Source organism: Thunnus albacares, chromosome 11, assembly GCF_914725855.1.
Source record: "Thunnus albacares chromosome 11, fThuAlb1.1, whole genome shotgun sequence".
NCBI classification, from domain to species: Eukaryota; Metazoa; Chordata; class Actinopteri; order Scombriformes; family Scombridae; genus Thunnus; species Thunnus albacares.
The window spans coordinates 33,528,854-33,545,040 of NC_058116.1; the positions used below are offsets into that span (position 1 = coordinate 33,528,854).

The window sequence follows — 16,187 nt, forward strand, 5'->3', positions numbered from 1 at the left end:
ATTTTATGTTGCAAACTGAGTTTATTGAGGCAGGATTTTCTCATGTTTCTCACAATACTCTACAAGCAGGGCAATTTAAATTTACATGACCCACACAACCCCATCTCTCCTCCACTTTGTTGCCCTGCTGTTGCTGCTGTCTGACTCTGAATATCTGAATATTTTCTAGTTTTAGTCAGAACACGTGCAGCTGCATTCTGGACCAGCTGGAGAGTCTTTAGAGACTTGTTACAGCCTGATTTGTTTGTGAATGTCATGATTTTATCCTTCTGCTGCACTTTGTACTGTATGTTTGAGCAGCACATGTTCATGTGCAGACAGAAACAGGTGAGGGAGAGTGAAAGTGAAAGTAGCAGTTGGGCGGGAAAGCTTGTGGGTTTCATGAAAAAAACATCTGATAAAAGAGGAAGCTAAAGGTAAAGAGTCAGTAACCTTTTGACTCCACTGTGCTGCAGAACTACGACAGCAGAAGAAGAATGATCGATCAATGCATATTCTGGGGTAGGAATATTTCTCCTCAGATTATTCAGTACAATTCAACTAAAGCTATTAATACAAATATCTGCAAAAAATGTGTTTTTACATATATTTTAAGAATGAAGTGAGACCTCTAGTTTTGTCTGATTTCTCAAAAACAAGTTCAATAAACAACAGTTCAATAAAATGTGGTGAAAAGTTTAATCATGAACAAGTGATTCACTTTAAACACATTTCTGCAGTTTTTAAATTTCTCTGTAAAACTCTTGTCACCACTCCTGCTGTGAACAGAGCTGTGAACTAGTGAACCACAGACTGGCTTTTACTGTGCAACAGGAAATGTATGTGATGTATTTGTCCCTGAGGTTAGCGCTGATTTCAAGTTTCAAGTTTATTTTATTCATATAGCACTTTAAAGGCAAACAGCTTTTGCACCAAAGTGCTTCACAAAGACAGGCATATGCATACACATGCAAGCATATGACATATAAGACATATACGTGCATAACAGATAATTGTGAAAAATAGAGCAAGAGTATAATAAAAACACATTTAAGCACAAATTAAAACCCAAGAAATCCGATAAAATATAAAACAGATTAAACAAAGTTAAAAGCCAGAGAATAAAAGTGAGTCCTCAGGTGCATCTTAAAAGCATCAACAGACTCAGCCTCTCTAATGGCCTCCAGCAGGCTATTGCAGAGCCAAGGAGATGCTACAGAAAAAGCTCTGTCCCCACCAACGGAGCACGGCCAACATGCCACGGTGGGAAGATCTGAGGGGTCTGGCGGTGCTGTAAGGGATGAGAAGTTCTGAGATATAAGTAGGGGCGAGACCATGGAGAAATTTATAGACAATTAGAAGAATTTTGAAGTTTATCCTGTAATGAATGGGGAGATTTCCTTGGTGTAAATGTCACTGTAAACTTTTTATAAACTCAGTTCTGTTTCTTATTTTAAATATATTCTGAAAGATCAGAAATTTTTTGAGGGTGAGAACCAGAGGGGGTGAAATGGAGATATACAGATGGATGACAAATTAAAGGAAAACCTGGTCCAGGTCTGAATGCTTGACCCCTACAGTGAGGGGGTCTGGTGGCTCTGTTATGCTGTGGGGGGCATTTTGCTGGCATGGTTTTGGTCCACTTGTCCCCTTAGAGGGAAGGGTCACTGCTAATCAATATAAAGTAGTTGTGAATGATCAGCTTTATCCTATGATAAAACATTTCTATCCTGATGGGAGTGGTCTCTTCCAGGATGACAATGAATGGTTTGATGAGTATTAAATGACGTGAATCATATGTGTGACCTTCACAGTCACCAGATCTCAACCCAGCTGAACATCTATGAGAGATTTAGGACTGACGTGTTGGACAGTGCTCTCTCCACTAGGGATGTGCAGAGGGCCCAGTATTTGTATTTGTATCTGTATTTGTTGAGGCAGCAAAATTATTTGTATTTGTGTTTGAATAAAAGTGGAAAGAGGCCGTAAAATACTGTTTTTGTTTTTATTACAAAAAGCATAACAGAACCACCAGATCCCCTTACTATAGGGGTCAAGGATGGACCTAGTAGGTCAACCAGCAAAAGAAAACATCTTTTAACTGCTGAGGAAGTGTATATCTAAAATTGAAGAACAGCTGAATGATGATGGGACAAATGAAAACATTTGGGGCAGCTGTGGCTCAGGAGTTAGAGCGGGTTTGTTGGTTCGATCCCCGGCTCCTCTAGTCTGCATGTCGAAGTGTCCTTGGGCAAGATACTGAATCCCAAATTACTCCCGATGTGAGCGTGTGTGTGAATGGGTGAGCATTGGAAACATTGTAAAGCGCTTTTCTTAAAAATCGCTATATCGCTCCTGATGAGCAGGTTGGCACCTTGCATGGCAGCCTCTGCCATCAGTGTATGAATGTTTGTGTGAATGGGTGAATGTTGGCATGTATTGTAAAGCGCTTTGAGTGATCGGTAGACTAGAAAGGCACCACATAAATGCAGTCCATTTACCATCCAGACTTCAACATCAGTGATGAGTAACAGAGGTAAGGTAAGTAAGGTTAAAGCAGATAGTAACTCATAACTTTAATTTTATTGGTATGTTTCATTATGTAGGCACTCAGTTACTGCTTAGCCACAAGAGAGAGAACACACAAGAGGGAAAGACAGCCGCAGACGATGGAGATGACTGGGGAAAGGGTCCGTGTACCCTCTGTCTAAAGCTGTGTTCAACTTGTTTGATAACAGGATAAAAAAATGTACAACACATCATTCTGTTTTTCTGTTTTTCATGTGAATTAAAAATAAATGGAAATCCACGTGCTTTTCCTGTTTTCCTCTTTACATCTTTCTGTTGGAATAGAAATTAAACCAAAACCAAAACTTGTTTTTTGCTTTTATTGTAATATCTGTATTATCTGCCCCTACTGCATCTCTACAAAAACATTGTCATTGGCTATGCTATTTGAGCCAAAAAGGCACCATGTGACTTTGTCTCAAATTTAATGGTGTAGAAAAAAGATTTTTTTAAATAAATGATAAAATATTGTTCATAAAGTATACTGTCATCCATGTGTGTTTAAAATGTTATTATTGAAGACTGAAATCAGTACACAAACTCAGATCAAATGATCAAAACCATTTTTTGTTTCAGTTCTGTGAAGTTGGTAAAATGTCACTTTGGTTCTAAGGTATCGATCATGATATTCTTCATATCTTCCTCTCTACAGCACTTCTTCTGTTTCCTCATGTTCATGGTAAGAAACACATTTAACAGCAGAATATAGACGACATGTTAACAATATGAATATTATTCTCCTTCAATGTGAAACTTTGTTTTATTGATGTAAATCTGTTTCTTTTAAACTAAATTCTTCTTAAATTGAAACTGAAAACTGACTTCTGTTTAGTTTGGTTTCATCAGTTTGGATGAAATAAAAACATTAAAACAAGAAACAGTTTCCTCTTTGATACTAAAAGCTGCTATAAATCACTGAACCTTCAATTCATTGTAATTTGCAGTATTTTTGTTTATTCCATGTTAGATTAACATCAAATAAAAAGTCTTGTATTACATGTTCATGTTTCCTAAATGTTTGTCTTTGTAGGATCTGAGCCGCCGCCTTCTCCCAGTAAGACATTAAAATCTGTTTCTGAATTCTGATCTTTATTGACACAGAACGACACATGATGTTAATGAAAATGTTTGTTTTCTCTTCAGCTCTCAGTGAACCATGGAGACAAATATCTTGGGGGTGAGTTTATGTCTCTGCTGATTAACATAAAGGATGGAGTGTGACCGACATGTTTGTAGTTTTAGTGAGCAGCAGCAGCACAAACAGCTTCAGAGAGGCTGAATATATTTTACTGTCAGCAGGTGGAGTCAGGTGAGCTGCAGTATTGTTATTATGAGTCATATCTGCTCATTATTGAAGGCTGCTTCAGGCAGTTCTGTGGATCATAAAACCACAACTGCAAACATGTAGAAACACGATGCGACTGTGGAAATCAGTGTCATAATACAAAACAGATGAATTCTGCTGAGGAAGCTGACTGCAGGTATTTAACTGCAGGGAAGAGATCCAACATGAAACCATAAATCACATTAAAAGTTGTATTATAACAAACATTTTAATCAGAAAACTGAAAGAGGCAAAACTCAACATTCGTTTGAGTTTTATAAAAGTGAAACATCTTGCTGTAAATCTTTCAGCAGCTGAATCTGCAAGTAGCAAACACACCCGTTTTCTTCAGGAAATGCACATTCTAGTTATTATTATTATACAATAGTTGATGTATTGAATTATTATTTTCTATATTGTCTACAATAAGTTTTTTTCCCTCTAGATTCACACTAATTGTGCTCACAATTGTGTAAATACATCTGTATTTGTTCAGTTTGTTGATGATAAAATCAATTAAAAAAAGATCTCTTAAAAATTTAAACAGGTTTATATTTTTATCTGAAATCAAATGTCATTTTATTTACAGAGACAACGAGACAGATCTGCAGTATGTGGAGAATTACTCGCCTGCAAAGGGGAAAGTCAAACATCTCCGAGTTCTGCTGTACGGGCCGGTTGGAGCCGGAAAGTCCAGCTTCATTAACTCTGTCAGCAACGTCCTGCGACGCAGAATGAGCATTCCTGCTGCAGTCAGTTCTACCACCTCTGACAAGAGTTTCACTAAAAAAGTAAGAACACTTAATCTGTGTCAAAAATGATCCCAGTTAAGTGTTTTTATCAATATATTTTTAGTTTATTTCATTTTTATTACTATAAACATTTGACAACACTTTGATGAAACTTTAAAGCAACAGAGATAAATCTTAATAAATCTGAATTAATTCAGTATAATTATTTTGTTCCCTTGATTTAGTCATATTCTTAAATTAACTTTGCATTGACAAGACAAGAGAAACTTTATTGATCCCACACAGGAATATTAAAGTGTCACAGCAGCAAAATGAAGTACAGCAACATGTTCAGAGTATTAATAGGTAACCTTAAAAACTAGAATACTATATACTTCATGAGCATCTACTAAATATAATATGGACACAAAGAGCAAAAATAATTAAAGCTGCAAGCAGCAATGATCAGGCCCTTGCACCTTCGCACACATCAAGGTGTGCCACAGTCGAAAGGCTTTTATTGTGGGCATGCATATGTGTTCAGGACCGGGCTCTTATTGGATGTTGCACAAAGGAATTAAATATCACTTCCTGTGTGCACTATGTGGCACTAGAGAACACCCACTAATTATACGTCATGTTGCTGAATATCATGTGTAGACCACACCATGTATATTCCATGTAAATTGAATGATGTTTGTCATAAAAGGCTGAGTTCATGCTGACAGTAGATGGTGCTATGACTATGAATCAATATTGACATTAAGATGTGTTCAGGCCTGGACTCTTATCAAGATTAAGAAATTTGGTACAGGTTAGCTAATGTACATTCAAGTTACAACAACATCCTGCTTCATGGCGAAATATCAAATTTCACCTCATCACCACATCAAGGGAGTTCGATGAAAACTCAAGATTTTGATAACCTTTCATCACAAAGGTCTTTAAATGACACTGACCAAATTCGAAGTCACTGCGGTTAAATTTCTAGGAGTCGTTAAAATACAACACTTGTATAATGCAAAAACTGCGCAAAAATTGCACAGTATATTCAAAATGGCCAATTTACTGTTGGATTTAGGGTATGGCTCCAAGAGGTTTTCTTATGCGTGTGGACATGATACATATGCCTACCAAATTTCGTTCATCTATGTCAAATTTAAAGGTGGGGGCTTTTAATTTTAAATTTTCTAGGGGGCGCCTTTGAGCCATTTTGGAACACCCAAGCCAAAGCCAAAGAATATCAAGTTTTGCCACTTCTGATGACTGTGAAAATTTTTGTTTGAGTTTTGAAGCATTCTTAGCACCTTAAAAATGTCAAAATTAATTAATGGGAGGCTATAGAGCTGCCGTGCCACACCCAAGTCCATTTGCGATATGAAATCAAAACACTAATTCAAACAAGTGTGCAAAGTTTTGTGAGCTTTTGCGCATCCTAAAGGCATGAAAAATGTGTTTGTATAATGAAAACTGACACACAAAATCCAAAATGGCTGACTTCCTGTTGGGCTCCCCCCAAAAATTATAAGTCTAATGATGAGACCAATGATACCACTGAATTACATGAACATCAAAGACACTTTTTCCTAAATGGACCTGCGTCTGGGGGCGCTACGGAGCCCGCTGACCACGCCCCCACACCCAATCACTATAGAAAATACAATTTCCCCCAACTCCTGACACATTTGCAGAGTTTGGTGAGTTTTCGAGGACATTAAGCCCCTTGAAAATGCGATTCATTGTGAAGAAGAAGAAGAAGAAGAATTCCTTCGGATACAATAGGACCTTCACACTGCTAGGTGCTTGGGCCCCAAATATACACATAAAGAGACGTACAGCAACATGACACATTATATCAAGGAAGTAAATGTACACATAAAGAGACCACAAAGCAGCTTGAGACACAAAAATATCAAATATTAAAAAGCAAACTGAAGTGAATGCAGTGGGAGGCACAATGGAGCCTTTTCACAGCAGACAGCTGGACATGTCAAAGCAGGAAAATCACAGCTGTAAATAATACTAATAACCATGGTTCCATTCCATTAAGTGTCCCAATCATAGACTGTATAAAAATAATGGATGTAGCCACTGTGATGTTACCCATTGGTTTGTGGACTCCTGTTTTTAAAGCCTCAAGTTTGGCATTTTGACTGTCGCCATCTTGTTGTTTTGGAGCTAGAAGTGATGAGAAGTGACCATATTTGGATGAGAGGGTGGACCTGGGGAGCAGAGGTAGCTACAATCACAAGGTAGCCACGCCCTAAAGCATACGCTGTATGCTGTAAATGGGACCATAAATTACAAAATGAACATCATGCTGTATTGAAGATTTGAAACTAGGGATTGAGACCATAATCTCATTAGGAAAGTGTTTATTGAGGTAATGAATCAATTGAGAAGTAAGGTCATTTTCTCTTAGACTTTTATACAATCTGATTTCTTTTTGGAGCCAGTGGAGTCGCCCCCTGCTGGCCGTTAGAGAGAATGCAGGTTTAAGGCACTTCTGCATTCGCTTCACTTTTCAGACCTGGAGCTACCCGCTTGGTTCCAGTAAGCAACATATCAGTGACTGAGCATGCTCAGTACCAGAGCTGCAGCCAGCTCACCACAATGACGTGCGGCCATTATTAATGTTAATGATTCCACCTGTGCTGTTCCTGCTTTGACAAGTCTGAATGTCTGCAGTGAAAAGGGTCTATTAGATGGAACAAGCTCATATTCATTCTAAAATATTCTATTTTATCATCTACACAAGATTTGTGAAAAATTAAAGTTTTGATGTAAACTATGAATGTTAAAACTTCAGCTTTCATCAGTTTGCACCTTTAAACAACCTCCAAGCTCCCTCCTGGACGTTCAGGATGTTTTGACCTGAAAGAAATCCACCTGCTGCTGATACTGCAGTAGCTCCTGTTGTAGCTGAACTCATGTGTGTGGAGGATAAACAGGAAAAGAGCAAGACTTATGTGTTACATCAGCATTATGTTTGGTGAGTTTGTAGTTCTCAGAGCAGAAGATCCATAGGACCAACCCTGTCTGCTAGAAATGACCTTCATATATGACTTCATATATGAATTATTTTCCAGTGACGTCTCTGCCTGGATGATGTTCACAGTAACGTTTAGTGGAATGAATGAAGCTACATTTCTATATGTCTCTACAGTGGGAGGGAGGAGGACAGGTTCGATGGGGGGCTACAAGATGCAGGAGGTAGGATATGGGGTGGCAGGCTTATCTTGCACTTTCAGCTACTTTAAAATAAATATGTCCTGACAGCTCTGGTGGAGCTCAGGATTCATCCATGAGGGCTACTTTATTACAAATAATTCCACCATATAAACCTGGAATCTGTGTGTAACAGCTGACCTGTGTAGATGTGTAGCAGAACACAGATCTTGGCCGATCCGGTGTTAATGAAGTTACCACTGCTGTGCCACGTGTGTAAATGCACATGACGTCTTTCTCAGTTTGGCGATGCACTTATCATTTCAGCTGCAGCCAGCTGTGGACAACAAACAGAACATCAGTATGTTTCTGCGAAATCCCGGATTCATTCAGTGACACCTGAACAAAATTATTGTGAGATTCAGACATTAATCTAACATGTTTCAGACCTGCCTGAGTCACATTAATAGATTATTTGACATTTCAGTAAATTATGTTATAGATGTGAAATACTAGAGAAATAAATTAATTAAATTAAATAAACTAATTAAAGACACACAATTTGAGGTTTTTTGCTCTTTTCAGTTTTCATTATGGACCAATCTGTGTGCTGAAATGTGGAGAAAAGCCTGAAACACTGGAAACAGCTCCACTCACTCAAACAGATGCAAAACAAGGGCAAATTGCACTTAGCAGCAAAAGTTTATGGGCATGTCTGAATCATTATCATCATTAGTGCAATATCTTGTGTGATTAGGACTTTGCATTGGGGCAGACAGCGGTTGCAAATGATGCACATTCCATGGTGCTGTCAGTGGCCGAAATCCATTCTTTGTGAATTCGCCCGAGAGTCGAATCTTTAGCTGCAGCTCACTGCTGCAAACAAAAGACACACATTTCCCTCTTTCACAGAGATGTATCCAGGGTTTTTATACAGTCAATAGACACATGTTTCTCTGTTTGTGTTTCAGTATGAAACTCATGAAATCAGAAGAGGAACCTCAAACAGCTTCTACCCGATCATCTTCAATGACATCATGGGTCTGGAGGAGGGGACGGGACAAGGCGTCCATCCTGAAGACATCAAACTGGCCATGATGGGACGTGTGAAGGAGGGTTACAAGGTACAACTGTCACATTATTCAATAAAAACCATCGACTGTTGTGATCAGGAGCCTGTACCACGAAGTGACATCAGTGTGTTAGCAGCTCTCTTTGGACTTAACTCAGGTTTTCTGGTCTCACAAAACTGAAACTACCTTACAAAAGAGGTCTTGAACTGGAGTCTCTCAGATCATAGACGACTGCACTGACTACTGAGATAAAACTTTACTCATTGCCTCATTGCAGATAGATTATACCTATTTATACACCCTACCTATTTATACACCCATAACACAGAGACAGCACACTTAGTAATATGCACTTTCATTTATTGTCTATTTTTTATGACCTAACTTTGTGGAAAGTAGAAGGGGAACAACAGGTTATGGAGAGCCCCTTGAGGGCACCTTGCACGTGTCAGTAGCTTGGTTTTATCTCTGGGGAACACCCCCAACTCCGGGAGTGATGTCCAAATAAGGAAATGTGTGTCATGTAGCTGGTGGATGTGCTGATAGAACTGCTGATAGACATAACAGCCGAGCAGAGGAGAGAGACTGATGCCTGGGAACCTCAGCAGTGCGTGTGTGTCACTGAACTGCTGTGTCTTGCATGCTTGCAGCGTCCACACAGACAGCAATGCTGCTGCGGTGCTTCTGCTGCCAGATCTATCTTTCTACATAGAGTTTGGCTTTGATAATGGCCATCAATAATAGCATGTTTCATATCATTTAATTATAAAATTTTATTTATATTTAGTTTAGTCAGAAAAGGAAGCATGTGCTCAATTGTTAAAAATAAATAAACAATATATGAAGTGAAAGCAGCCTTCTTTCTGATGGGCATGGTGGGGTTTGGTTGGGGCTACTTCTGTCAGCCACATACATTCCTCAAAAAAGTCATGTTTTTTTTTATTGATTATATTAATCATTCCACCAGTTAAATCCCTGCTGTCACCACTCCAAGTGAAGAAAATCCCTTCTGACGACACCAAGTTCCCCAAATGAGCCAAACAGACTCCGACAAACAAACCTCCAAACTGTCAGGAGGGAAACTGACAACAAATAAGAAAAATAACAACACCAAATCTCCATCTGGAAGCAGGTGAAACAACAGGCAGCAGCCCCGGTTTGAACTAATATCACAGAAAGTGACAGATGTCGAGAAAAGAAGCTCCATGTGTCACTGACTCTCTGTACTGGAGTTCTCCGCCAGAGAGGCTCCCTCGAGCTACAGTGGTGACACTTCATGTCTGTGACATATTCTACAGATATAGACATTGAAACAATAGTGAAAGGTGTTGATGAAAGAGGTGATGAAAGAATGCCACCTTCAACTCAACCTCTCTAAGACCGAGCTCCTTCTCATCCCAGCCAGTCCCTCTATACAACAGAACATCGGCATCCAGCTCGAATCAGCCTAACACATGCCCACAAAGTCTGTCCAGAACTTGGGTGTCATGATCAATGACCAACTAACCTTTAAGGTTCATGTGGCCTCAATCACTTGGTCATGTTGGTTTGCCCTGTACAACATCAGGAAGATCAGACCCTACCTGTCTGAGCATGCAGCACAACTCCTGGCACAGGCTCTCATAATATCACGCATTGACTATTGCAACACCTTACTGGCAAGCCTTCCTTGGTAGGTACATTCAAACCTCTGCAGATGATCCAGGACATGGCACTGCGTCTGGTCTTCAACAGGCCCAAAACAGCACGTCACCCTACTGTTGATATCCCTCCGCTGGCTCCCAGTTGCTGCCCACATCAAATTCAAAACCCTGACACTCGCTTACAAAATAGCAAATAAAATGGCTCCTGCCTACCTGAACTCAGGTCTACACTCCCTCCCGATCCCTACGCTCTGCCAATGAAAGGTGCCTGGTACCACCACCACAACAGGACCCTATGTTGCTAGCCAGACTCTTCTCCTCTGTAGTTCCCCGATGGTGAGTTACCAAACTGTATTCAATCTGCAGAGTCTCTCTCAATCTTTAAGACTAAAGACCCAGCTATTCACAAACACCTCCGCACTTCATGGACTGAAGGTAGAGAAAAAACAAAATACAAAAAAAAATCTGCTTCTATGCAATCTATTCACTCTATGCATTGCCTCAATGCACCGCCTGTTGGCATCTGCGTCCTATCGGACTCAAACTTAGCTTCATGGCACTTACTCATGTTTTGGTCTCCTGACTAGATCCTTGCTTGTGTTGAATCAGCTCTCAGATGTACGTTGCTTTGGATAAAACGTCTGCTAAATGAAATTGTAAATTGTAAATTGTAAAACAGTTATTTTCTGAAATTTCTCAAAAATCTGTGAGTGATCAGCATTAAATGATCCAAAGTCTTCAACATGTGTGACGTCTGAGTGTCTGCTGACTTCTCACCGTCAGTGTGATAAAGAAATGTCTGCGAGTATGAAGCTCTGTTTCACATTTCTGTTTTATAGTTAGTCGAACGTTTATCGTTTATGTTCAATCCTTGATATAATGTGTCATTCATTTGGATTCTACATTGTTTTCCAGTTCAACTCAGCATCTGCACTGTCAGAGCATGATGAAGGATACAACCGGTCCCCCTCTCTAGACGATCGAGTCCACGTTCTGGTTTGCGTCCTCTCTGCTAACACAGCAGAGATTAAAGAGTCGATTTTAGAGAAGATGAAGGTCGTCAGAGAGGCAGCCAGAGACCTGGGTGAGAACAGTTTACTAAAAGTGTGTGTGTCCACTGATCCTGTTTTATTTAAGTTAACCTGATCTGAACTCTTGGTCTCCAACATTAAACCATGAGGTCCAGAGTCCATAAGTGTGCAGGCTTGTATCAGGTTAAAGCTTGAAAAAAAAAGTTTACTGCCTTATGTTTGTATTTTTAAAGTAAAAAACAAGTAAATATTTAAACCACAGCTAACGTGTTATCATTTTATTTATTAAGTACATAAAGACCTTTCTGAATAAGATTTTAAATATAAAAGTTTCTATTAGATTCAACATTTTACTGAGAACAGAAGTTTAAAGATGGAAGATAGAAGGATGAAGGATTTTTGCACCAAATGGCAATTGTTGTTTTGAAATGAGAGAATAGATCTATTTCCAGTGGCTCCCAAAACGACTGATATGGGTGTTTTTAGCGCCCTCTATAGGACATATAGGGACCAGACCACAACCCATAGGAGTGTAATGGCCGTGGTTAAAATCTGGTTAGGTTTAAGCACAAAAACTACTTGGTTTTGATGATGACTTGAAACATGGTTTATAATTCTTAACCGGTGTCGTCATGGCAATAGTAAACACCACAAAGTTATGGTTTTTAAAAAAATGTCCTAGCGGCAGGTGGAAACATGACATTACACATTTCAGCTGGATTTGTGTGTATGAATAATGAAACTAGATCTTTTACAACCGTAAACTGTTCTATAAAAATATTTTCAGTGATTATTATTAAAATGTGCTCATTTATCAGCGTCTGTAAAAGTAAAGCTAAAGGAAGCTGGACTGCAGAGGATTAAAATCAGATTTCAGTTAGCCTGATCATGTTAGCATTGAGTCGGGTTTAAAAAGCTGAGTGTGTCTCTGTATCTGCAGGGATTCCTCAGATGGCGATAATCACAAAGATCGATGAGGCCTGTGCTGAAACTGAAAAGGATGTGAGGAACGTTTATAAAAGCATGCACCTGAAGAAAAAGGTGAGTTTGTACAGAAATGTAACCTGAAACTTTGCAGTCAAAATAGTTTCAGCACAATAAAACTAAAACTTCACATTTATTAATGTTTTTTCTTTAACATGTAGATGAAAGATTTCAAGTCAGCAGTCGGTATCCCTTTGAACTGCATCTTTCCTGTGAAGAACTACAATAAAGAAATCGACCTCAACGATGATGTTGACACTCTAATCCTCAGCGCTCTGAGACGCATGATCGACTTTGGAGATGACTTCATCAAGAAAATGTAAAAATTATAAACAGAGATGAGCAATAACACTTTATTTATTGGTTTTACTTTTTGGTAAATTTCTTTTATTGTCCATGTCTGTATTTTAAGGAGACAGGGAGTCTGTTACTGTCTCTGTGTGGACACCAGGAGTCAGCTCTGTCTTATGCCACTTATAGAAACTGAGGCTGTGTCTGAATTTTCTTGTAGTCAGCTCTAAGGAAAACAACAGTTTATTATAAATGCGGGCTTATTTTCACAGATCATGCCATTGATTCAATCAGTTCAACAACTCACCAAAGTCAAACATTAGCAACAAACACTTTCATTCGATGTTCTTAAACCAGCTAACACGTGATCACACAGAAACAATAAAGTTTTAATGTACTCTCTACTTCTATGAAATACACAGGTGCTAGAACTTCTAAACTAATGCGTGGAACAAACTGAAAAGACTGCACATCATGAATTATGCTGAAAATATTATCTAATGTACGGATGTTTGGGGCCGAGCCATTCCTCAGCATGCGTAAGGTCAGACGTAATACAAAGGCATGAACCTGATTAGTCAACACGATTCATCTGGCATAAAGATCAATGGGACCAGCCCTTAATCAATAATATATGAACAGTTTCAGGAAAGAGGTTACAAATAGATCTCACTGATGTAACCTTTCAGAGAGCTCATGGCACTGAGTTATTATCTCAAAACAAAAGGCCTTTATTCCACTGCATCACTTTTGTTTGTCTCAAAGTGCTGATTGTGTTTCTGTATTTGCAGGGATCACCAGTACCACCAGGAGCAGTGGCGGAATTTGATACACAGTTGTATACAGTGGTTTGACATCTTGATAACTGGACTACAGCAGTTTGGTACCTTGATAACTAAACTACAGCAGTTTGGTACCTTGATAACTGGACTACTGCAGTTTGGTATGTTGATAACTGGACTACAGCAGTTTGGTATCTTGATGACTCTGCTTTTGGGGTTTGGCATCTTGATCATGATGAGATCTCATTGATGACATTTCAGGTGTGTCCCTCTCTCTTAACTAAAGACGTTCAGTTCATCTGGGTAAATGCTGGTTTGTTTACAACCTGTGACCTTTTTTCTCTGTTCGACCTTTTTTAACAATGTTTGCTGCATCCTCAGAACTCAGAAATGAACTTGGTGAGTGCACCATTATTATCACCTCTGGACTGAGATAAGGAAGTTCAATCCAAACTGTAGTTTTCCTTTAAGCCATGGTTAGCAGTTAGCTTGTTGCTATGGTAACCTGTACTTCAACAAAGCAGTGCTTAAACTATTGACCAGAGCTACGTTTGAGGTGTCCACATATGATTTTAACAGACACCTGCCAGCCAGTCAGAGAGCAAGAATTCCTGTGGCCACGGTATAAATATTCAATTCAGTTCAATTCAATTCAATTCAATTCAATTCAATTCAATTTTATTTATATAGCACCAAATCACAACAAAAGTCATCTCAGGGCACTTTTCACATAGAGCAGGTCAAGGCCGTACTCTTAGATTTAGAGAGACCCAACAATTTCCCCATGAGCAGCACTTGGTGTAAGGAAGTTCCTTTAACAGGAAGAAACCTCAAACACAACTGGACTCCTGGTGGAGGTGGGAGAGAGACACAGAGAAGCATAATAACAACAATAATAAATATAGAGATATGACTAGTAATAATAATAGTAGTAATAGCCGGAAAAGACATCAGGGCAGGACACTAACAGGACTGCAGCTTGGATCCCGCAGATTCCTGCGAGACGAGAAAGCAACAAAAAACTCCGGGGAAGAAGCTGTTGGGACTACATGTGGACCACTGTTTACCACATGTTTCAAGACTCCAAGAAACCCAAAGTGTGAAGCTCCACCCATGGATCCAGGTTATCAAAACTAGAGATTCCCCTCTTATCTTTCTCTTTTCTCCATGAGCTGCAGCAGGAGCAGCTCCTTGCTTTCTTTCTCCTTCAGCTGCAGGAGCAGCTGCTTGGTCTTTCTCTGCTCCCTTGTGTGGCCTGCTCACAGCAGACACATAGTCTTCTTTACGGCAGAAGACGCGAGAGCCTGCCTAAGACTCAGAAACTAAGTTTCCTTGTGCCAGCAGCTAACACACAAGTCTGCTGGCCAGTTTAACAAGTACAGGAGCCGCGAAATGGAGTTAGCTTGCTGCTAACTCTACACAAAGGAGTGACCTGGGCCCTCTGCACGACTGGAGTGCTGTCTCCCCAGCAACGCCTGCATCTTTCAGCTTCAGAGCCAAAACCCTCTCAGCCTGACTCACCCACGGATTCACCGGCTACAAAGCAGAACACCACAAAGCATCTCTTCCAAATTGTCGGCATGCTATGTGCTCAGTCACCAGGTGACTGCAGCCATCTTGCTATTGTCTTCCCTACACACACACACACACACACACACTCACACTTGTATATAGGTACACTTAGCTAGATTAGTATTGTGTGTTTTGCTTTTACCCTTTTGTTAAATAAATGCTTTTGGATATACCTGTTGTCTGTTTTAATGTTGCACAAGAATGAGTTTTGCCAACCTCTGCTCTGTAAAGAACTCCAAATCCTTCAACCTTAACTAGCTATTGATATGGTGATTTTGTTTATAGTTATTAAATTAATTATTAATCAAACTCCCAAATTCATAGATTAATACACTTTGAGACTGAATTGGGTATCTTTTTCCCTGAGTCCAGGGTGGTGCCCCGTTATTATTAATTCTTATTAATAATTTTATTGATTTTAATAATTAACAATTATCTTTGATAATCAAATTAATAATTAATAATAATAATTAATTATTGCTGATAGCCAAACTTGTAGCCACGGCCCAACAAAACCAAGTTGGTAACATGCATTAATGGTACATGAATGCATACAAATGAAGAGGGGGAGGAGGAGAGAGTAGCTCAGTGCATCATGGGAAGTCCCCCGGCAATCTAGGCCTATAGCAGCATAACTAAGGGCTGATCCAAGGCAAGCCTGGTCGGCCCTAACTATAAGCTTTATCAAAAAGAAAAGTTTTAAGCCTACTCTTAGACGGTTAGCCAACTCAGTTGGACGGGTCGTCCCATAGACTGACATTATAAAATTTAATGTTTTAAAAAATTATATCAAATAACTGAAACATGTTACATTTCAGAAAAATACAAGAACACATCTGCTGAAGGAGCTGTACAGATTGACATTTGAATGGTTTTTATAGCACAAAGTATGCAGCAGTTGAAACGCGGCAAAAAACGTACAAAATATGGAATAAAAAGAAGAATAGAGAGTTAGAAGAACAATGTGTGATTGCTGTCAACAATCACAGTGAATGTGATGAAATGAGGGCAATCATGCAGGCACCTTCCAAAAAAAGAACG

The 16,187-nt window shown here is 39.3% G+C and overlaps 1 protein-coding gene across 3 annotated transcripts in view; it reads left to right on the plus strand.

Annotated features, from left to right (window-relative positions):
* LOC122991912 (interferon-induced protein 44-like) overlaps positions 1-14,271 on the plus strand; it is a 31,847-nt gene extending 17,576 nt beyond the window's left edge. For 2 of the 3 annotated variants that reach the window (XM_044365388.1, XM_044365390.1), the window contains exons 5-12: positions 3,578-3,601; positions 3,691-3,724; positions 4,461-4,662; positions 8,742-8,894; positions 11,402-11,570; positions 12,458-12,558; positions 12,663-12,820; positions 13,584-14,271. In XM_044365388.1, the coding sequence (XP_044221323.1) occupies positions 3,578-3,601; positions 3,691-3,724; positions 4,461-4,662; positions 8,742-8,894; positions 11,402-11,570; positions 12,458-12,558; positions 12,663-12,820; positions 13,584-13,824 (1,082 nt within the window). In that variant the 3' untranslated portion in view covers positions 13,825-14,271. Of the gene's footprint in view, positions 1-3,199; positions 3,227-3,577; positions 3,602-3,690; positions 3,725-4,460; positions 4,663-8,741; positions 8,895-11,401; positions 11,571-12,457; positions 12,559-12,662; positions 12,821-13,583 lie in introns of all 3 variants that reach the window. The other variant, XM_044365391.1, reaches the window with a different exon arrangement.
* Positions 14,272-16,187: the final 1,916 nt, after the last annotated feature.